We start from the raw sequence: 22,462 nt of genomic DNA, 5'->3' as shown, positions 1-22,462 counted from the left end.
GAATAAAATAAATAAACAAATAAATAAATAAATACAAATAAAACCTAGGAATAAGCCAACACAGCTGAAGTCATTTGACTCTTGACCACAGAGCCAGAAACACACACCAAGCGATAATGCCTCTTTAAGAAGTAAAAAACTAAACTGCCAGAAAACTAAACATCTACCTGTGCACACCTAAAGTATAGATCTTGTTCTCACACCCTGTACAGAAATGAGGTCCAAATGGATCAAACACCTTAATTTAAGACTTTAAACTTTAAAGTAATAGAGGAAATGATAGGAAACACAACTCAGTGTGACGGCACAGGGAAATCCTTTCTAACTGCAGTAGCTCAGGCAATTAAAGTAAGAATTCGCAAATGGGATTACATGAAATAAACAACCATACAGCAAAGTGAACAATTTCTAGAGACAGACGATGGATGGCATACATTCAACAAGGGATCTATATGCAGAATATGTAAAATCTTAAGAAACATTAAATGACTGAGCAAATAATCTAGACAATAACTGTGCAAATAAGCTTAACAGAGTCTCCAATAAGACTTATAATTGATCATTACATCAAACAACGTTCAATGTCTTTAGCTATAAGGGAATGAATGAAAATCAAGACTCTATTGATGGGGCTAGGGAGATAGCTCAACAGTTAAGAACACAGACCTTTTTTCAAAGAGGACCCAATTCAATTCCCAGAACCCACCTTTATTACCAGGAATCTGATACCTTTTCTTGCCTTTATTGGCACCAGGCATACTTGTGGTACGTAGTACATAGACATTCATGCAAGGAAAGCTCCCATCCGTACATGTAATAAATAAATAGATAGATAGATAGATAGATAATAGAAAAACCTCTGTTGAGATTTCATCTCAACCCAATCAGAATGGCTAAGGCTAAGAAATAAATAGTAACATGTTACCGTGGGTACAGCAATGAACAAATATTATCCAGAGACTGTAGGAATCAGTGTATGCTTTACTGTGAACATTGTCAACAGAATCAGTCACCTCCCATTCTGTAGGCTGTAGTTTTGTCTTGTTGACCATGTCCTTTGCGTTATAGAAGCTTTTCAATTTCAGGTGGTCCCATTTATTTATTGTTTCCCTCAGTGTCTGTGCTACTAGGGTTATATTTAGAAAGTGGTCTTCTGTGCCAATGTGTTCAAGTGTACTTGATATCCAGTTATGCCAGCACCATTTGTTAAATATGCTTTCTTTTTTCCATTTGATTTTTTTTTTTGCTTCTTTGTTAAAAATCAAGTGTTTGAAGGTGTGTGGATTAATGCTCGGGTCTTCTATTCGGTTCCACTTGTCCTCCTGTCTGTTCTTATGCTAGTACCAGGTTTTCAGTACTGTAGCTCTGTAGAAGAGTTTGAAGTCAGGGATTGTGATGCCTCCAGAAGTTCTTTTATTGTATAGGATTGTTTTGGTTATTCTGTTTTTTTTTTCCTTTTTCATACGAAGTTTAGTATCATTCTTTCGAGGTCTGTACTGGGATTTTGATGGGCATTGCACTGAATCTGTAGACTGCTTTTGCTAAGATTGTCGTTTTTACTAGGATAATTCTGCCTACCAAGAGCATGGGAGATCTTTCCACTTTCTGGTGTTTTCTTCAATTTCTTCTTCAGAGATTTAAAGTTCATTAGAGAAATACCTGCATGTCTATGCATATCTCAGTACTGTGTCCAAGGCCCAGCTGTAGAATTAGCCTATGTGTTCATCAGTGGATGAATCTATAAATTAAATGTGGAATATATCCATAACTGAGTTTTATTTAGTCATAAAGAAAATGAAATCATATCTTTGCACAAAAATAGATGGAATTGGAGATTGTCATTTAAAGGATTATAATCAGACTCATGGATACAAACGCCTTGTTTTCTCTTGTCTGGAAATTAGGGAATGTGTATCAAGAGGGAGAGGACATTAAAACCAAGTGGAACTCAAGAATGTGGAAGTAAAAATGTAGGAAAGAGGAAGATGAGAAAGGAAAACAGAGGAATTAATAAAATCAAAGCATGACATATGTATGAATGAATGTATTGTGCTGGCTAGTCTTCCATCAGCTTAATATACAACTAGAGAGGAAAATTCAGTTGAAAAAATGCCTCTGGTAAGCCATTTTCTTAGTGATTAATATCAGGGTTCCAGCCCCTTGTGAGTGGAACTATCACTAGGCTGGTAATCCTGCGTTCTATAAGAAAGCAGGCTGAGCAAGCCATGAAAAACAAATCAGTAGGCAACCCCCCTCCATGACCTTTGCAACATCTCCTACCTCCATGTTCCTGCCATTTTTCAGTTTCTGTCCTGACTTCCAATGATGAGCAGTGCTATGGGAATGTAAATCAAATTAACCCTTTTCTCCCCCAATGAGTTCTATGGTTCTGATGTCTCATCACATCGATTGTAACCCAGACTAAAACAAATATAATGAAATGCATTGCTGACTCATGATAATCCAAAGAAGGAATTCATGTCACATTCGAGAAATGGGACTGCAGCTTGAGGACATGTGCCAATCAGAATAATCTGGCCCCAAAAGAGAACTACCCTCTAATTCTCCTTATATAAGATATGCTAAGTACTCAAAATCCTAGAAAGAAAAGTTGGTGGGGGTAGATTGTCTATTGCTAAGGCGATGACTGAGGAAAAAACTTAATTTTTTATGGAGAGAAAGTTTCAGTTTTTTTTTTTAATTTTGTTTTGTTTTGTTTTTCGAGACAGGGTTTCTCTGTAGCTTTGGAGCCTGTCCTGGCACTAGCTCTTGTAGACCAGGCTGGCCTCAAACTCACAGAGATCCGCCTGCCTCTGCCTCCCGAGTGCTGGGATTAAAGGCATGTGCCACCACCACCCAGCTAAGTTTCAGTTTTTTGAAGATATAAAAGTCGTAGAGTTCTTTTGTACAATTCTGTGAATGCCAGACTACTGAACTCTATAGTTGAAATGGTTGAGAACGCAGGTTTAATGTTCAGTGTTTCTAGTAAATGATAACATCAAGGAGATGATTCTGAGATAACCTACCTGAAAGAACTAATTTGGAAAGAATCACATGATCAGATGTTTGTAAGTGATTTTCAATGTCTTTGCTTTCAAATTTCCCTTACTGCCAGCCTTCATAGGAGAGAATGTTCTATGTCTTGGTATTAAAGATCTATGACTAGACTGTCTATGTGAGCCTTGCAGATCAAGCTGTTTTGTTGCCAGCTACTCCTAAAGCTATTTGAAACTAATCAATAAAGATAGCAATGCATTTCTTTACAAATGTTATTGCAGAAACAAAAACACTAAAGAAACTAGATTCTATCAATTTACCATGTCAGTAATTAGAATCTTATTATTTTTCTATGTCTGAAACATAAAGCAACCCATCTTGTTCATATATGGATCTTGTAAAAAGATACACAGACTCTACTTCCTACCTGGATCAATAAATTCCGTGCTACTCAAAGTCACTATTATAAATGACAGGGGAAGGCACTTCAGGTTAGATGATAGTTGCAAATACAGTTTCTTTCAGGATCTGTCCATAGAATGTCTATCATGCTGGCTAACAAATTCAGTAGTTACATAAAGTTGTATAAGCCAATTCTTCTGAGTCTCAGATTCTTTTTACCTGTATACTTATAGTTAATTTGTGTCTCATGAATAATTAATGATACCACATATATGAAAATTCCTAATTATAGCTTACTCAGTAAGACTTCAGTATGTCTTTACAACTCATAAGTCTGATAAGCCACCTAATAGCCCAACATTTATAAAGACTTCTCATGCATCTCATAGCATGATTTGAAAATAAAAATCTGTCCTGAGTAGACTTTCTCCACAGGAGTTGTAAGAATGGCCAACAGGTAGGTATATGCAAAGATCCTCACCATTATTCAGAAAGGACATGGCAATAAAAATTATCGTGAGAAGCCACATGCCACTTGTTAGAATGGTTGCATGGTTGGATGTGAAAAACACTGCAAATGGTACATTTACTGAAAACTGATTCTCAGCTGAGGCACCTCTGAGTTTTAAGAGTGCTCACCTTGTATGTGGGTTGATCCACCGATGAGTTCATAGCTGAACTAGTATTAAGATCTAGTCAGAAAAAGTAGGTGCCTTGGGTCAAGTTGTTGAAGGGCACGTCATTTTGGACCCCTCTTTCTATCTTTCTCTACTCTCTGGGTATTTAGGGTGAGCGCCTTGGTGCTACTGTGAACTTTATGCCCTGGGGTTCTGTCTCACCACAGGCAGAAAAAAAAATCAGCAGAAGCAAGGCAGTGACTTTTCTGGAACTTGGCCAAAAATAAATCTGGATTCCTTTAGTTTAGATTTTTTTAGGTGTTTTGTCAGTATGATATAAAACTGACTGACACAGATACGATAGTTAATATCAAGACGTCCAAAACTAACAGATACTAGTGTGGGTTTAGAGAAAAGGAAACTTGCGTGTTGTAGGATTGTGGATGGACACAAGACCTATAGAAGGGAGTAGGAGGCTGAAGAAGGAGTTAAAGATAAAATGGTCTCATGACCTAGCAATATCTTCATTGCACATTCCCCTAATGAAAAGGAAGTCAGCACCTCACAGAGATGGATGTGCCTCTGTTTGCAGTGTAGCACTGCTTGCCATAGCCAAGAGGTGGCAACAATCTGAGGGGCTGCAAAGAAACTGGTGCTGATATACAAGTGGGGCGTTATTCAGCTCCAGTGGAGAATGAGATCTTAGAGTTTGCTGAAACTCACAAGGACTTAGGAAACATTATAGTAAGTGAAATAAAAAGCACTCCAAAGAGAAAACCACTGCATTCATCTCAAATGTACAGAGATAAAGCAAGAAACAAGGAGTGAGAAGAAGTTTTGGGAGTAAATGAGGAGATGTGGGCCAGAGGATGCAGAGAAATGGGTAGATCTGAGAAACCAGTTGAGGTAATGAATTTGTCCATGTTGTATATGTGATGAATGTACATTCCAGACCCAGAAAACAATAGGAGGCCCACCTCTCAATGCTGAAATACTTGTTGTGATAGACTTGCGAGAAAGGGAAATCATTGCCTTCAGTTGTTGACCTACTTGTGACTTCACCAGGCTTCAGTGCATAGTTCCAATCTGGTGTCACACAGATGCCCTGGGTTAAGTTAAATGGGCACAAATTAAGACCAAAGGTCATGGTTCTAGAAAAGAGACTGGTATGAGTTGGTGGAGACTTTATAGGGATGAGAGAAAGAGATGAAAGTGTGTGTGAGCGAGAGAGTAGTTGGCGTGTGTCATACACATATAAAATTATCAAATAAAATGAATATAAAAGGAAGAAACATAAGATGATTCCTCTTAAGTAACCTCAGTATAGCAATGACCTCACTATATGTACCCTGGAATCATATTATGTACATTGATTTTACACAATAAAATTTATTTTTAAGAAAAATTTTAAGGAATAAATGCTGAATCTGGAAGGCTTGTGATTTTATATATTTGTAAACATGGTTAATAATGTAACCACTTGCTTAGAAATCAAAATATATTAAAACGATAGACTGTAAATTTCACATTAAGCTACTGATTCTGACTTTACATAAAAACAAAAACAGCTTGTCTATCCATCCAAAAAGCATCTTGACAGCGGGCTGTCTTCTAAACACTGGAGATGCTTCTTGCTTTTACACACACACACTTTGTGTGGGGTAGACACTAACAGGAATGGAGGAAATAATTTGAAAGTGTGACCCTTGCTATGAAGGAAATGAGGAGGAGTGGAAAGGCATCTGATTTAATTAGAGAGTTGGTTGGGGGTGGTCTTCCTGAAATGGCGACATCTGCCCAGAGACCAGTATGACAAGGAGCCAGGTGTGTGAAGATCAAGGGAAGTCAGTTCTCGGCAGGATGAACAGCGGATTAAATGCTCTGGGTAGAATTTAACTGAAACACTTTATATGCACGACCTTACGATAGTATGATTAGGGTGTGAGAAGGTGGGGTGAGGGAAGGGCATTTAGCTGTGCCGTGAAGGTTATTCGCACTAACTTAGAAGCAAGATTGCTTTTCAGATGATACAGCCTTTGAGATTTGTGGCTTGCACACAATTATGTGGATATTTGGAATCCGTTTAAGACTAACATTGTACAACAATAAGGGAAACTTGAGCCTTTTAAAGAATGTGCTTAATATTCAGCAAAGTTAACATAAGCTTACAGTGGGTCTGAGAAATATAATTTAGTTGGATGCTTTCACCATGTATCGTTGGACCATTTATAATTATTGAAATTTCCAGTTTTCAGACGTTGTTTAGATTTTGGTAACAAAGACATGCAAACCATATGGCCCTTGATTAATTATGTTCCAAGTCCACATGTAAAAAAATTGTCTTAAATATAATTGCATCAATGCAAATGGAACCATGGTTTAAACAATTATGTTAAAACCCCAAATTTCTTGAGTTTTGTTATAATTATTGGTTCTGTTAAATTGGCTTATTTTTATATTTCTTTTACATAGATACACAATTAACTTGAATGAAATACGCAGTTGCATATAACTTTGCCTTATATTAATTCTTTTTAGGATTCAATATTGTCCTGACATTTTTTTTTTTTAATAATAGAAACTCACTGGAAAACTCAGTCCTTGCCCAGTTGGTCCTACTTTCCTACCTGTCTCTGGAGAGTTTGGAAACGAGGGCAGGCATTTTGCCATGACCTGCCTGCACGCTATTTTACTAAGCTAACAAGCTTTGCACCTACCATTTGTGTGCCTGCTAGCCTGGGTACTGGAGGAACAGACAGACCCGGATGGCAGTCTAGGTAGATGAATTGATTCTGTTATTTTCAGTGGAGCTAATCTTTCTACTGTGGAGACCATTCCTTCTTGAACTGCTCCAAGGTTCTTTGGAAACTATAAAAGGCTTCATTGTGGAAGCCCAGAGAGACACCTATCTTGAAGGGTGAGCTCTAGTCTTTAGTCTGTATTGAATCTGGTGTGTACCATGGGCTGGAAAAGGCCAGGCATGTGTGCCACACCTCTGGGTTGTACTTAGGGGGGCAGAGGCTGTCTCAGGATTTGAGGTATGAGATGCAAAGAGCATATAGGTCTGTGTTGGAGTCGCCTGGATTCTCTGTCACTCAGAGTAGGAGATATATAAGTGTGTGTGTGTGTGTGTACACTTAAGGACATTCTGTTTCATAAAATGGAGATTATACTCCCTTTTTGAAGGAACATTATCATTACTAGATAGTATACTTACAAAATATCTGCCATTGTACTTGAGATAAAATCCACTTTACTGAAATTAAAAATGTTTCTGTTTGGATGTTTCTATTACAAGGAGACAATGCCTCTTACCACAGTGCCCTCGTACACCTTTCCTGATTCATCATCCATAACCATTCCAAACCATGCTGCTTCTGGTTAGACTGGACTATCCAATGGGAACATTTTTATTTTTAAATACTTTTTAGCTACATTTGCCAACATATTTATTTCTTAAATTTATATGACTAAATATAGACATATGTGTATTATCCTTACTCTATACATGTATGGCCCACATTTGTACAGGGTTGTACAGCATAGATTCCAATAGACTTATATATATTTATCAGAAAAAAATGATCAGTGTAACTGGAGATGCTTTTCTCTTTAGCAGTATGAATATGAATTTTTTTTTACTCTTGTATATCAGCTACTATACTAGGTACTAGCAATATTCTTTAAATCTGCTCCCAAAGCTGCTTAGTTCCTAGTACAATAGACTGTGAATATATTTTACTTCTATGGTTATTTAAACATGTTTGAGGCAAGCAAACAAAAATAATGAATTTCAGTAGTTAAAGTTTAGGATTTTAGCTGAGATAATTTCTAACAGTAATATTCTGATATCAAACCATAAATCAATATATCCCTGGCATGATAGCAACCTTAAGGAATGTCAAGTAATGCAGTTTGCAGGGTCTGGCTTTGTGCTTGCCAAACACATCTCATGAGATGACAGGCTCAACTGAGTACTATGTCTATAGAGAAAAAAAAAATGCTTCTAGCCAATGCCTTGTTAATTTTAAAAATAAAGCAGCATTTCCCTGGAGGCAAATGAGCGAATTATCTTCCATCATCTTTATTCATGAGAAAAAATCAATGGAAGGTAAGGGGCAAACAGAGTGCATCCTAACCTGGACTAGGCTCTACAACACAATGTAGGTCGGTCAAATTGCTCAGTGGAGAAGGGCACTGGCTGCTCTTCTAGAGGACTTGCTGGTTAGATTCCCAGCACCCACATGGCAGCTCACAGCTATCTGTGTAACTTCTGTTACAGGTGATTGAGGCCCTCTTCTGGCCTCCAAGGGCACTTCAGGCACACGGTACACAGATATACATAGAGGCAGAACTCTCATACTCACAAGGTAATAAAAGAAAAACAAAGAAATATGATGCATTCACCTACTCTCATACCTACAGGCCTTATGCTATTATTCATTGGTGCCAAATTCAAACTCGTGAGTATGTAACGTGCATACCGTGTAGAGCATGTGATATGCTTGTACTCATTTGGCACTGTATGAACAATGCTGGGTTTTTCTCCCAAGCAGAGACAGGATGTTCAGTTTGTAAAGTGACAGCGCTGGACACCCCTGCTAGGATCCCACTGGATGTGCATGTGACGCTGATTGCATAAAGCTCTGTAATGTAATTGATTCATACCCTTTCATATATAACAGAGGACATGGAATGCTTCTTCCTTCCAACTCCTGGTCAAGTTTCCTGGTTCCTCTCCAGAACACGTTCCTGACTCCAGCATTTCCAGGTTAAATACCTCTGCTTTAGAAGTCCAGGACGCTGCTCAAACCCTCATGCTACAGCACTACAGGCTTCCATTTGCTAGTCTTTGTTCACCGAGTGTCTTCACATCTGTAGATTCTAAGAATATATAGAGATATATCTATACACTACACACGTATACATATATCCACATTATGTATATATTCAGATATATACATATATATTCACACACATGTATTGAATGGGCATGCCTAGACCAGATGATGGGAAGATAGAATTAAATCTAACTTAAGTGGCTCACTTTTAATGAGTGGTTCACACGCTGATCTACCAGCTCTCCACCTATATGTGCCATATGAGTGATTTGGGAGTGCCTATAGAATGCAAGGACCGAGGTTAGATAGTTTTCTCTCATGCCTTCAGACTCCTGTGGTTCACAAAGCATTTTCATCTGTGATCCACTGCAGTCAGAAGACTCATCAGGCACTCTCTGCCAGTTTTCTCCCTCCCAGTTCCCTCCTCCTCTGTTGGAAGATAGAGTGGACTTCCAAGCTATTTTTCTTAAAACGTTTTCTCTCAAACTTCTCACTAAGGAATTAAAATTAAGAGACCTGATTTTTATTGTTGGCATGGGTGTTAGCGACTAGGATCTTAGGAAATCAGTTAAACATGTCAGAAGTGCTTTGTCAACCTTAAAAAGCAAGAGGGAAACAAAGCCTAATTATTTCCAGCGTGACTATGATGACTAGAATTATGTCCACATTAGATGCTGAGGCTGTGCCCGGGAAGCACACTGGCACCTAAGGGATGCTCAAGGACATGGTTGACTCCTCTGAGATAGGCTTAGGCAGCGTTAAGCTAAGTTAATCATTGAAATGAGGTAACGAATGAGGAGATAAAGACGTCAGATGATGCTTCTGTAACCTTCTCCTATTATTGAACCAAAAGATAGTTACCTAATCAAATAGAACACAGAATGGGTTTTATTTGTATTGCTTAATGTGGAAATCACCGTTTACCCGTAGGGTAAGAGTTCAGAGAAAATAATTTCTAACCATAAATTATTTTTGAGCTACTTTAAAAGGCTATATTAAATTGAAACTCAGGGTTTTTTTTTTCCACCATCACCTCTTTTTTCCCCCTCTGAACACATATCTGATTTGCTATGAACTAAGGAAGAAAAATCTTTAAAAGCAGTACTCTTATTTTGGTAAAATAATGACACATCAGTTCTTGACACATTCATCTATTAAGCAATCGGGAGGTTATTGAGGTTTGAACCTGAATAATTCATGAACGGCAGGAAGAGGTCTTAAGACTCTTATTGAAAATACACCTTGTTAAAACAGAGGGTTGGTAATGGGCGGTAAAGAGCCAAAATATCTTGACCAGTAAATTGAAATGTATCGTTCCCTAGACGTTTCTTCCCAATGTGGTTAGTGGTCCAGCTATGAATTTTCTTTCTAGTGGGGGTGGGGGTGGTGGTAGCGTTGATTTATCATTCTTACTGATCCAGCAGCACTTTCCACCTCTCTTTGAGTCTGCCTTGCCCTTTCCCTGTCTCGCTGTCACCCCCACCGCCACCCAGTGCTCTGTTCTCTGAGCCCCAGTACCTTCCTGTGTGTCTCAGGCTGTTGGGGGGGGGGCGGGGCGGGGAGGTGAATCTTTAGAGAGTGATGTTTGTCAGGCACCCCAATCAGCTTCACTGGGATTAAGGGAAGGACCTGAGGGAAGGGGAGGGTTAATCACTGGGCTGTTGAAACGCTGCCGAAGGGAGCACAAAGCTCCGCCCACGTAATAAGTGCCTGTAGACAACCAGTCAGGGGAGAAAAGTTTGGGAACGAACTCATTTTTTTTTTCCTCCCTTTTTGCTCCCATTGTAGAACTTTTGTAAACACACTGAAGCTTCCTCCCACCCAGGTTTTATAATATACTTTCTTGATCAAATACTCGGATCGTTTGCTCAGTTGTGCATGCGGTAGACCACACATAAGGCTGCGCATGTAAAAGGGGAAACGGAACATTTTCCAAGTCAAGCGGCCAAATCTGCAGCCTCTTCATGTACCTGGCCAGCTTTTCCTGATCCAGCTGTTAGTCATTTTGCAAGCAGCCGCCCTTGTAACCGCAAGTGAATTCAGCTGCGATGTATGCAGCACCGCGTGCACCGTGGCATTCGCTCACATCCTTCTAGTGATTGAGGCTCCCGGGAATCATGCTCATAATAAATAGCTTTTTATTACCCAAAGCCGCTGTTCTGGCAGCCGAACGACAGTCCTTTGATAGATGGGCCGGGTAGTTGTGTGTATATGTGTGTGTATGTGTGTGTGTGTTGTGCCTTACTCAGAGTAGTTAGCAGCAAAGAGAACGCACGCAGCAAAAGGAGGGTACTTTGGCAGAGGAAAGCTTCGGAGTAGCGCGGAGCAGCGGATCAGGATTCAGAAACAAGAGCGAGAGCTGAAGTGTGATTCTCGGGCGCTTGGTCTAACACTCATCTCCAGGATAGAGCAGTGCCGGGCACTCACGTCAGCCCTGCTGCCCTTCTCGGAATCCGCTAGGAGAGGATGCAGCCTCGGAGCCCAGCGAACCACCAGGAAGTTTTGCCGGAGCTGATTTCCAGGGGCTTTTCGTCTGCCTAGGAGAATCCTGCTTGCATTGAGCTGTGAGAAGGAGGGCTCGGGTATCCCATGAGGGGGCCCCTCTTGGAAAATCCTTCTGTACAGAATCCAGGCTCTGCATCTCTCAGGGAGCTTTTCCTCACCTTTGCTGGTTTGCTGGTGTGATTTCCATGCACTGAGTCCTGAGTAGGGATCCAGGATGGATTGCCTGTGCATTGTCACCACGAAGGTAGGCTAGGAAACCCAGCTGTTTGGTGCAGTATTTTTTTTTCTTATTATTATTCCGGTCCTGTAATTAAACAGCTCTGCTCGATGCTGCCAGTTCAGGAGATAAAATGATTAGTGTAATTTACTTTGCTGGGCATTTTGTTCCCTATGAGGGCTTGAGGGTCCGCTCTTTCTGTGATTTCAACTTCTTAAAGTGATATGGTGTGTTTGTGTCAATGGCAGGAGACTGTGTCTGTGGGTTTTTCTCTTTCTTTTTAATGGCAGGTTTTGCGTTTTCATCTATTTATAGCTGGTAATTGAAACATCTCTGCTAGTAGTGCTGTTCACACATGGTTTTTTACCATACCATATCTGGATAGTCTCGCTGAGTGGACTAATTAGCTTTTCATTTAAAAACCATGTCGCCTATGCTTGAAGAAGCCAATCAGCTTTACTGTGGCTTGGCATATTGTTTCTGATTGGAGAATTCTGATATTCTGCATTTTGGTGATTTCTTTTAAAGGAAAAATAATTCTCTAGGCCCTGAGGTAAACCAAACTAGAACAATATTTAATATTTGACTGAATCTGTTTTGACTGCAATCAAATGAAATATTTGCATGATCAGATACAGAGATAAAAGTGAGGATAGAACAAATTAAGCTGTAACGTGGGGTTACTTAAAAAAACTAAATTAATTTCAGTCTGTCATCAATTCTCAATAGCATTTTGCAAGTATTTAAATTCCATAAGCACTAGTTGTTTGAAAAAAGTTATTTTTATTTATAAAACACTAATTAAAAGATACTCATTAGCTTGTGTTTGATTATGCATAAGGGCACACCACAAGTCAATGTGAGTCATTTCTTTTAGTATCTAACATTGAATAGACACCATTAAACATGGAAAATCAATACTTTAGTATGTGAAATTTAGTAAGTGTAGATTTCTCACTATCGCCTTCTTGCACTATTAAGTGAAAAGTTACTTTTGAAACCACTGATGAAATTTCACGTTATATGTTGCTAAGTAGTTCACTCTTAACAAACAGAATCCAGAAAACGTCAGTAGGCATCTCCCCATAGAGTCGTAGCTCATGGGAAATTAAGCTGATATCAGTAGATTTAACATCTGGAAAATTCTAGTTGGCGTAGTTGGCAGACTTCTAGATCGTGTGAAAATTCAGCTTAAATAGTGTTTACAGCAAAGTCGGGTACAGACAGAAACCAAGCTGAGATGAAGGAGAAAGCCAAAGTAAAGCAACAGCAAGCGTAAGCTTACGGAACCTAGGAAAGAGAAGAACACGACCTACAGATGACACGCTTACCTGCAAGTGTGGAACTTGGAGGTACTTTTCATGAAAGAATGCCATTGAGTGTCACCTACATGGATTTTCTAAGTATTTGTTATCAAGTCTTAATAATTTCAGATGCTGCAAAGCACCAGGAGTACTCACTGGAAAAGTGAGAAAACAGGTATTAATGACAGTTCAAAAGTGGACGTCCTTTGCAGTGGAAAAGGTGGTTCAACACCTTTTCAGCTTAGATAACATAAATAAATTAGATCACTGAGTTCAACTTAGATAACATAACCTAAAAAATATGTTTCCCACTTTAATTTACCAATTAATTATTAATATTAATAGCCATAAGGTCTGGGACAAAGACCAGATATTATTTTGTCTTAAATGATATAATAGCTATAAGTATCAGTATTACAATATTTTCTTTTATCATGCAAATTATGTTATTCAACAAGATAAATGCTTGAAAAATTTCATGAGTTACATTTGTTATGTATCAGGTTACTTATTTTCATTCTGGAGTGTCATTTCCACCGTATTAAAGGACAAACATATTTAAACAAAGTTGCGCTGTACTGTCGACATGGTAAATTGGCATAAAATATTATGACTAAGACTTCTGGTGGAATTTAGACTGCAAATCTGATCTATCTAACCTACCACCATCTAAACTATAATCCTTCCCCAAATGGCCATGTACTAGGGTTGTCCTTGCTCTGCTCCTCCTGGGACCCATCCGAAGGAAACTTGCCAATAAGTTCGAAGTTTTAATTATATCTCAGTTCAATCCTAACCATTTTCTTCCCCAGCAAAAAGTCTATCTGCTGAGCCACTTTCTTCTGCAGAAGTTTGGGTGAGGCTGGAACTATCATCTCTCCTGATTCTTCTAGAATCCATTTTACCCATGGACCACCCCAGGACCATATCAGATACATATTTTTCTTTCACTGGCACCGTGCTAGTGTCTAGGTTCTTATTCTCCTATCTTGGCCTGGAAGATACTATGGGACCCCTAGATTCTGTAGAAATAAATGTTTCCTCAAATCTTTTCGCTACAGTCTTAAAAATAAAACTAAGAGTAGGATGAATGGGGCAGGGGAGAATTGTGGGAAGTCTCCTGATAAATAACCCAGCATGCATTGTGCTCCCTGTAATTGGTTGCTTAGCATTTGAAGGGATCTTCTCTGTTCCGGCTGATTTCCAGACCCTCTCATACTTGGAGCCCAATCTTCTAGACAAGAAGGTCAAGTAAGCACCTTAATACAGACTTTTGAGACACAAGAAGCCCAAGGCTTTCCCACATAGTGAGACAGCCAGCTTTCATAAAAGGATTGAGTCACCATTCTTTTGATTGTCTCTGGCCAGTTGCAATTTCAGTTATTCTCTCACAGATAACTTTTCCAGGAAAGAAAATCTAAATAGCAGGGTATGAATAGCCGGCCTCTAGAGTATGACTTGGATCCAAATGTTTATTCTGGACCTAGTTTTAAAATTTGAGCAGATCATAAAATCTCTCTTTTTCAGACTCCACTTATCAATCTTTGAAAAGGAGGTTAAGAGATGATGTCATGAAGTGTTTAAGTATCTCACAAAAAAAAAAGATTTTGACACAAAATAATTTATTCAGCTACTTACAATGATGCTAAAAAATCCTTCTGTTTCAAGATGGCCAATGAGGAAAATGAGATTCTCTCAATGTGATTACAATGTAGTAAAAAAAAATACAACATATTTTATATGCTGGTATTTCTTTAAAATGTTTTAATAATTTGAATAAAATACCGTTAATATTTACAGCTAATACATCAGGAAAATGATATTAGATTTATTAAGACAAAAAACATGCTATTTGATGTTTGACCAAGGGGACACTATCTCTCGGTAACAGACATAATATTCTGGACTAAAGTCAATGAAGTCCAAGCAGTCCATCCAAGTCTTGCTTTACCATGGATGAATCACCAAATACCATATGCAGGACCATGTAGGATTTGAAATAACAGAAGAAAAGTGCAACTGTGAAAAGCAAAAGTAAATCTGTTTCTGTGACTTCGTGAACCCGGACAGATAGCATGTGTAAGGAACGATAATGAACATATTTTACTGTGCCTCCGAGGTCCTCCATCCTTTATTTCTAGTCTATATTATTATAAGAGGTATTATCTCTGCAAATAATGTGATTCAACCTCGAGAAGCATCTTAAAAGGCAATTGTGGGTGGCTTACATCTTCCTTTCATCCCAGGTGTCCATTAACTATACTTATAGACACTAAAACAAGTTTAAAAATAATCTACAAATAAAACTGTAATATGCTATGCTAAATTACTGCTGTAATTTATTAATAAAGGTGTGATGATGCCATTAACTTTTAATGCATTTAACATGTTAATGTGCATAATGAAACTCAAATAACAGAATGAAAGGTGGCACTGGGCCGCATAAAGGAAGGTTTTATTGATGTTGTTAAGATGACATCTGCTCTGTAAATATGTCCCTGTCTACCTCTGTCACCTTCTAGCCTCTTCTAAGAATTAAAGCCAATAATAAATTCACTTCAAAGAGCAAATGAGTGTTATTGTTGGACATTTAAACATAATTGAGCAAGGCTAATATGTTATTAGTCATTATGGTTCCACTCTGGAAAGGTAGTGCGCCATTCTTTTGGACATGAACTCACAGTTTTTTTTTTTTTTTTTTTTGTAACTGTGGTTAGGCAGGAAGCAAAAATATTTTTTTAAATTCTATCACAGCTCAATGTAGTGAAAATGAAACAAATCACCAAGGCAACAAATGGTTTTCTGAGTGGCCCTGTGTTCGTAGACAAAGCTGTTTCTTCATGCAGATGTACGGCTTCATCTGCTCTCATTACAGCACATCGACCCATTTGTCCTTCTTCTCTCAAGTCTTCGTTGAATATCTACTACGTGCTTAGGTATGGCAAGGTTTGGGGATAACATGGACAATCTGTTCTCATGCCTTTTAATCTGATGGGGAAGCAGCTAATGTTAGAGAAAACAGTAACGCACAGTAGGCAGGGGAGTGTAAGATGCCGTGGGAAAGAGCATGAGCACACATGGACTGTCTACAGCATGGGCAGGGATAAGCATCAGGAAGGAAGCGAATACTGTAGTGATAAGTAGGATGGAGGACACCGTGGAGGTCACTATGGCTGGTGCATAACACATAAGCTATAGGAAATGCAGAGGCAGAGAGGGCCTCAGTCAGGAATACTAAAAGTTGGCATATGTATACATTTATTATTATATATTAAATATATTAAATTTATGTACTAAATACATATGTATAAAATACATATTATTTTATATGTCTTAAAGAAGATAGTAGCCACCAGTCATTATTTCCAATGGCTCCAAATCTTGATTTTTCCAAATTTCTCTCACATTTTCCTCCACTGGCCTGAACTTTCCAGTTTTCTGCCATATCTGCCTTTCCCCATCCTTACACCTCTGCAAATAAACATAAGGGTTGTCATGTTCACTAACCAAGTGGCGTTCTCTGAACTGTGGTTCCCTCACTCCTAGAACTAGAGCATTGAAGATGCTGAAAGTTAACTAGGCTGGGGTTAACCTCTGTAGCAGCACAGGGTGCTTTGGAGTGCTCATGCTGTGAGTATAATACCCCTTCCAGCGTAGTGAGCCCTTCAGCACCTGAGCCCAGCAGTGCCACTCTTTGAGGAAGTGCTTATGGTTTCAACCTATTGAAGTCAAACAGTTGTTCCTATTCTTACCATTAAATTTTGAAATTTATGCCCTGGCAGTGCTGAGGCATGCATGGGCAGCCCGTATATGGCTCATCAACTTAGACCATGACACCCAATATGGACAACTGACCAGGTCTCTTCCTCAAGAGGGCACCAGCTCTCATTACATGTGGTTGTGAGCCACCATGTGGTTGCTGGGAATTGAACTCAGGACCTTTGGAAGAGCAGCCAGTGGGTGCTCTTAACCGCTGAGCCATCTTTGACTTAGAATGTGTTTCCCTTTTGTTTCTCTCCCTCTGTCCTATATTTTATTTTCTAGTGATCGTCAAGCTGCATGGATAACAAAGTATTTTAAATCTGTGCGACCTTTCTTGACCTTCATTAAATTAATGGACATAAGCTTGGCTAGCACTCTGTGTTCCTGTTGTAGGAACACCTGCTTATCCTGTCCCGATAACTGCTAATCTGTATAAATTTGATTTCATTCCCAGGCCGTATACCTTTCCTAAAAGGTATGTGTTTTCAGTGTACACTCATTCTCTGTTTCCACCTACTACAATTAACAATTATAAACTTATTTATATGGCTCCCTTTTCTTCCTCTCTCTCTCTGACAACCCTGTATGAGGCAAAGGATCTCTCTCTCTCTCTCTCTCTCTCTCTCTCTCTCTCTCTCTCTCTCTCTTTCTCTTTTTGTTTCTTTCTCTTTGCATATGCAGTGCCTGGTACTAGAGAGGAGCTGGGGCGTTTTTTATTAAAACTCCGTTACTGTTCTCACCAAACCAATAAAGATCTTTCACATATCCAAGGTGAGGCAAATCCATGCAAGCAAGAAGTGTCATAGTAGAGGGTCTAACAGCTTTTATACCAGCAAGCTCCCTCCCTTTTCATTATCTCCAGGTTCAATCACTTCAATTTTATTTAGTTAAAACATTCTTGATACTATCTTTTAGATTTTATTCCTTCTCAAACTGGATACTTAATAATTTTCTAAAAATGATCCAACTGATGCGTAATTTTAAATTATTTCTAATTATTAGTCTGTTTGTGGATTGTATAGCAGTTGGTCATAGCCTATTACTGTAAATGTTTATAAATAAAATAAAATTTCATTCTACAAATGGTATCAATTCTATGTTGATAAAACTGCAGCAAATTATTTTCCTGACAAACTTGACCACCAGGTGCTATTTTACATAGGCTGCTTTCATTCTGTGACTAAAAGTCACAGTTTCCATGAAAAGTTATGAGTTCTGAAGGACTGTCCTTTATATAAACTTCATGTCAGTTTGATTTCATGAGACAGTGAGGATTTTCAAAGCATCAAGTGTAAATAAAAGTTTTCAAATCCAATGGTATTTAAACATTTATTGAGACAAAAATTATATGTCACATAACTAACTCCACAGAAGAATTCATTCGCTTCCTCTCATTACTTATCCATCATTTCATCTGAGGGTTTGCAGGTAATATTTTTTAAAGTAGATTACTGATGACTGCAGCTGCCCGGGAGATCTGTCTCATTGCATTTATGTATGTCTCACCGCAGGCAATTCTGCAAATGTGCATCCCGTCAAAATGCAGAAATCAAAAATATTGGGTTTTCTGCTTGTGTTAGTAACCTTAAATCAGTTGGATTTATTCTCTCTGACTCTTATTTTTTCATATTTTATCAGTACTTATCCTTTTACATTACTGAAATTAGGAAAGTTTTTGAAATTAAGAAAATAATATGGGGTTATCAATACTTAACCCTTAGGATTATTTTACAGAGACAAATTTGTTTATGTATTTGAAATAATATATGGTTTATATGAGAAGAATGAGAGTAATTGCTGAAATCAAGTGTAGATTTGGGTTCTTGTTTTTGCAGCTCCATTTTTCTTCGTTGTAGCTGTGGATCTCTGCACCTGCTCCCATCCTCTACCAGGGGAAGCCTCACTGATAATGACTGGACAAAAACTATTCAATGAATATAGCAAGATATCATTAGAAATCAGTTCATTATTTTCTCCAGTTATATTTGATTTTTACCTTAGGTCTTTGGGCTATTTAGTCTCTGCTTCTCGGTGACACAGGCAGTGTCAGGCATGAGTTCCCTCTCCTAGAGTGGGCCTTCAGTCAAATCAGACATTGGCTCGCTATTCCCGCAAATTCTGTGCCTCCACTGACCTAGCATATTTTACAGTCACAACAGATTGTAGGGCAAAGGCTTTGTGGCTGTGTTAGTGTGCATGTTTCTTTTTTGATAGCCTACAGAGTATTTTCCAATACCAATGAGACTAGAATGTAGGGGTAGGGGTGAAGGCTCCCTATTGGCACCAGCTCAACTCCTCCATGTTGAATGAATCGTGTGGGTACTTCCCTTGACATTAGGGCCCCACTGTCAGTTTGTTCAACACCCTTAGCCATCAGGGAAACGTAAATAGAAAGTACTTTGTGATTCCATCTTACACCTGTCAGAATGGCTACAATCAATAATGCAAGTGACAACTCATGATGGAGAGGATGTGGAGCAAGGAGAACACTTCTCCACTGCTGGTGTGGGTGCAAACTTGTGCAGGTCTATGGAATCAATATGGCAGTTCCTCACCACCCAGGTATACCACCCTTGATCATAAACCCAAAGGATGCTCCATCCTACCATAAGGACATTTGCTCAACCTTGTCATTATAGCTTTAGTCATAATAGCCAGAAACTGGAAACAACCTACATGTTCCTCAACAGAAGAATGGATAAACCAAAAATGATACATTTATACAATGGGGTATTACTCAGCTGTTTAAAAAAAATGACACAATGAAATTCACAGGCAAATGAATAGAATTAAAAAGAATCATTCTTAGTGAGGTAACCCAGGTCCAGAAAGAAGAATATGGTGTTGTTCACTTATAAGTGTATATTATCCATTAAGTAAATGATAACCAAGGTACAATCTGTAGACCTGGAGAGGTTAGGTAAAGAGGAGGGATCTAGCGACTATGCATGGCTCTTCCTGGGAAGAGGAAATAAAATAGATTTTAAGGGTGGACTAGGGGCAGGTGGATGGGAGTTGGAAAGAAAGATCAGGTGGTGAGGGGGATGGAATGGAGGGAGAGAATGTGGGGATAGTTGCTGGAATTGGGGAGCCTTTGAGGTCATGTGGAAACCTCCTGTAATCTATGAAGGTGATCCTAAAGAGGACTCCTACTTACAGGGGACATGAAGTCTCAACCGGTCATCTCTTGTAGCCCAGTAAGGTTTCCAGCTGCAAGTCTGGGCTGCATTCAATTGAATTGTTTGCTAAGGAGGCCCCATGGAATTTTTAAAAAACTGCCATTAGGATTAATGTAGGGTGGAGAAAATGAGAGCTGTGTCTATATGTGTTAGAACTAATGTTACGCTAATTTTAATGACACAAGCAAATTGGCCTGACTTGCCTGTGGTCCCTCAGAGAATTGAGTGTGGAGCAGTTGGACAGTAATTGTCACACAGGACTGAGTTTATCTTAAAGAGCAGGGCGGCATGGTATTTGACAGAAAAGCCTTTGGAGTTAGATTTTTTTATGTGGCATATTAGCTCTTCTACTTATCATTTCTCTCATTTGCAAATATTACTGAATTAACCTGTCTCTGTTTTCTTATTTATTAAATGAAGTAGTGTCTCATGGGGTTAGATTAAGTGCAACATTCATTTCTTCAAAAGATATGCACTACGTGCCATCTAGGTAGTACCAAGTATACACCATGTGCCAGCTAGATAGGTACCAAGTATATATACATGCCAGCTAGATAGTTACCAAGCATGCACTATGTGCCAGCTAGATAGTTACCAAACATGCACCATGTGCCAGCTAGATAGTTACCAAGTATATACTATGTGCCAGCTAGATAGTTACCAAACATGCACCATGTGCCAGCTATTAGTCAAAGCAGAGAGGAGTAGAGCAGCAGATAAAACAGGTGAAACCCCTGATCTCGTAGGACTCAGATAGTGAAGGAAAGATAAAGACGTTCAGTGAGCACAGAAAGAATAAAGTGAATTTTAACTATAAGAACTTCTGTGATGTAGAAGGAAGTGAAGTGAAATCTAGAATGATGAAGAAGTAGAGAGAGGCAGAGAACTGTTTTAGACAGGCTAGACAAAGAAGTCCACTCTGAGTAAGTTCTGTAAACTTAAAAGGGAACAGATTTTTGTGGCTATTGGTGAAGACCATCCCAGAAAAAGTGAACAGTTAGTATACACGCACATGCATGGCGTAGTGTAGCAGCTACTACACACCGCAAAAGCAGTATCTATGTAGGTGTAGGTGTTTCCACTCCTCCTCCTCTTCCTCAGCTATTTCCTTCTCCTTTGATTCCCCTCTCACTCTTCCTCCTCGCCCATCTTTTGTCCGGGCATCTGACATTTAAGGATCAGAATTCACTGAGGAGAGCAATTCAATTAGCTGGCTACTGTTCTGCCTCATCTCTTCTGCCAAGTTGGAATGAGAAATTCCTTTGCTAACAGCGAATAGAATTTCCCAGCTTTATAGGCTTGCGGTGAGAGAGGGATGCCCAACGTTTTGCCTTTCTTTGCTATTGTGCATTTAAAATTAGTAACAGATCAGAAGCCCGGGAGTATAACCCTCACCGCCATTTTTATTCTGATGCCCATACTTGCGCATATCCATTTTTTGGAATTTCAGCAGTACAGTTCTTGAGATAACTTTTTATAGGACAACAGGTTTGGGGAGAAATGGGATTGACACTAAATTCAAAAACAAAAGTCAGAATTTGGATTTCTCTATACCCAGCAAGTAAGCTGAAACAAAACTTGCAGGAAAATGTTTGCTGTCTGCAGTCCTTTAAGAATAATTCCTCCTTTCGCTACATCTCTACTCTGTAGATGGAATGCCACTCTTGCAGGGGTCTTTATTAATAAAACAGGAGTTGTTCCCATTCCTTCCTCTTTAAATTTCAGATAGCCCCACCCCATTTACTGTTTTCTTTATCTGACCTTCATTTACTTTCTTACTGGGTTCTCTTTTTATGTTCTCCCATGAGTTTCCGCAATAAAATTTGTTTATGAGTGTGCCCTTTTCCGTCTTCCCACCTTCACATATTATCAACAGTTTCTAAGAAGCCTTCCATAGTCATACAAATATGTGAGTTTTAAATTCACAAGTGTGACGAAAAGTTTCAAGGTTTCCTTGTCCCCTATGTTTTGTTTTTCAATATGGTGTGTTCACCACCTAAACAAAATGTTATTTTCTCAGAAATCATTGGAGTTTTAGAATCCGAAGTGCATCACCGTTGGGTCCTTAACCTGCTATGGTCATGGATAGTTGGTTCTCCTAGGATTGTTGAGAATTCCACCCTTTGTTTTCTTTATGCCTGCTTCACTGCATACATAGAATGCCTTCTTAATGCCCGAGTCTGACAATTGCCTATTATAACCTTTCTTAACATTTAAGACTCGTCGCACATACAGATTTGTAAATAATCCGGTTGGCATTGCGCTCTATGACTGGCCAAGCCATGTTTCTTATACTTAGCGCATTGCATGTTGTTGCATTTGCTGTTTGTTTTAGATGTCATCCTACACTTTGGATCTACATGTGTGTATCTCATTCTAGAGTGTGAGTTCTGTGAAGACATAGAAAGTTTCTTAGTCACATTATGAGCCGTCCACTTTGCTTGGTACTGATACCAAAGATGAACAAAGATCATAAATATACTGTGGGGCTATAATATTTTAATTACACAGGGTATTCTCACTATAGGAACACTGAAAATGGTCAAAAAGCTATTCAATGTGAAATTTACGATGGCTTCATTCTCCTTAGGTACCTGTGCTCATTCTCCCATACCCAACCATGAGAGAACTTGTCAAA

The 22,462-nt window shown here is 38.9% G+C and overlaps 1 protein-coding gene across 5 annotated transcripts in view; it reads left to right on the top strand.

Annotated features, from left to right (window-relative positions):
• Dlg2 (discs large MAGUK scaffold protein 2) overlaps window positions 1-22,462 on the top strand; it is a 1,620,445-nt gene that overhangs the window by 266,516 nt on the left and 1,331,467 nt on the right. For 2 of the 5 annotated variants that reach the window (XM_050154448.1, XM_050154445.1), the window contains exon 1: window positions 11,122-11,606. The exons of 1 other annotated variant lie outside the window; for it this stretch is intronic. In XM_050154448.1, coding sequence (XP_050010405.1) covers window positions 11,577-11,606 — 30 coding nt within the window. In that variant the 5' untranslated portion in view covers window positions 11,122-11,576. Of the gene's footprint in view, window positions 1-11,121; window positions 11,607-22,462 lie in introns of those variants that run through there. 2 more of the 5 variants (XM_050154446.1, XM_050154444.1) reach the window with 1 other exon arrangement.

The sequence above is a fragment of the Alexandromys fortis genome, unplaced genomic scaffold (genome assembly GCF_014885135.2).
Source record: "Alexandromys fortis isolate MF-2015 unplaced genomic scaffold, M_Fortis_MF-2015_v1.1 scaffold_77, whole genome shotgun sequence".
NCBI lineage: Eukaryota > Metazoa > Chordata > Mammalia > Rodentia > Cricetidae > Alexandromys > Alexandromys fortis.
Note: the sequence above shows the minus strand (reverse complement) of the source record. Positions and strands in the feature narration are given on the sequence as shown.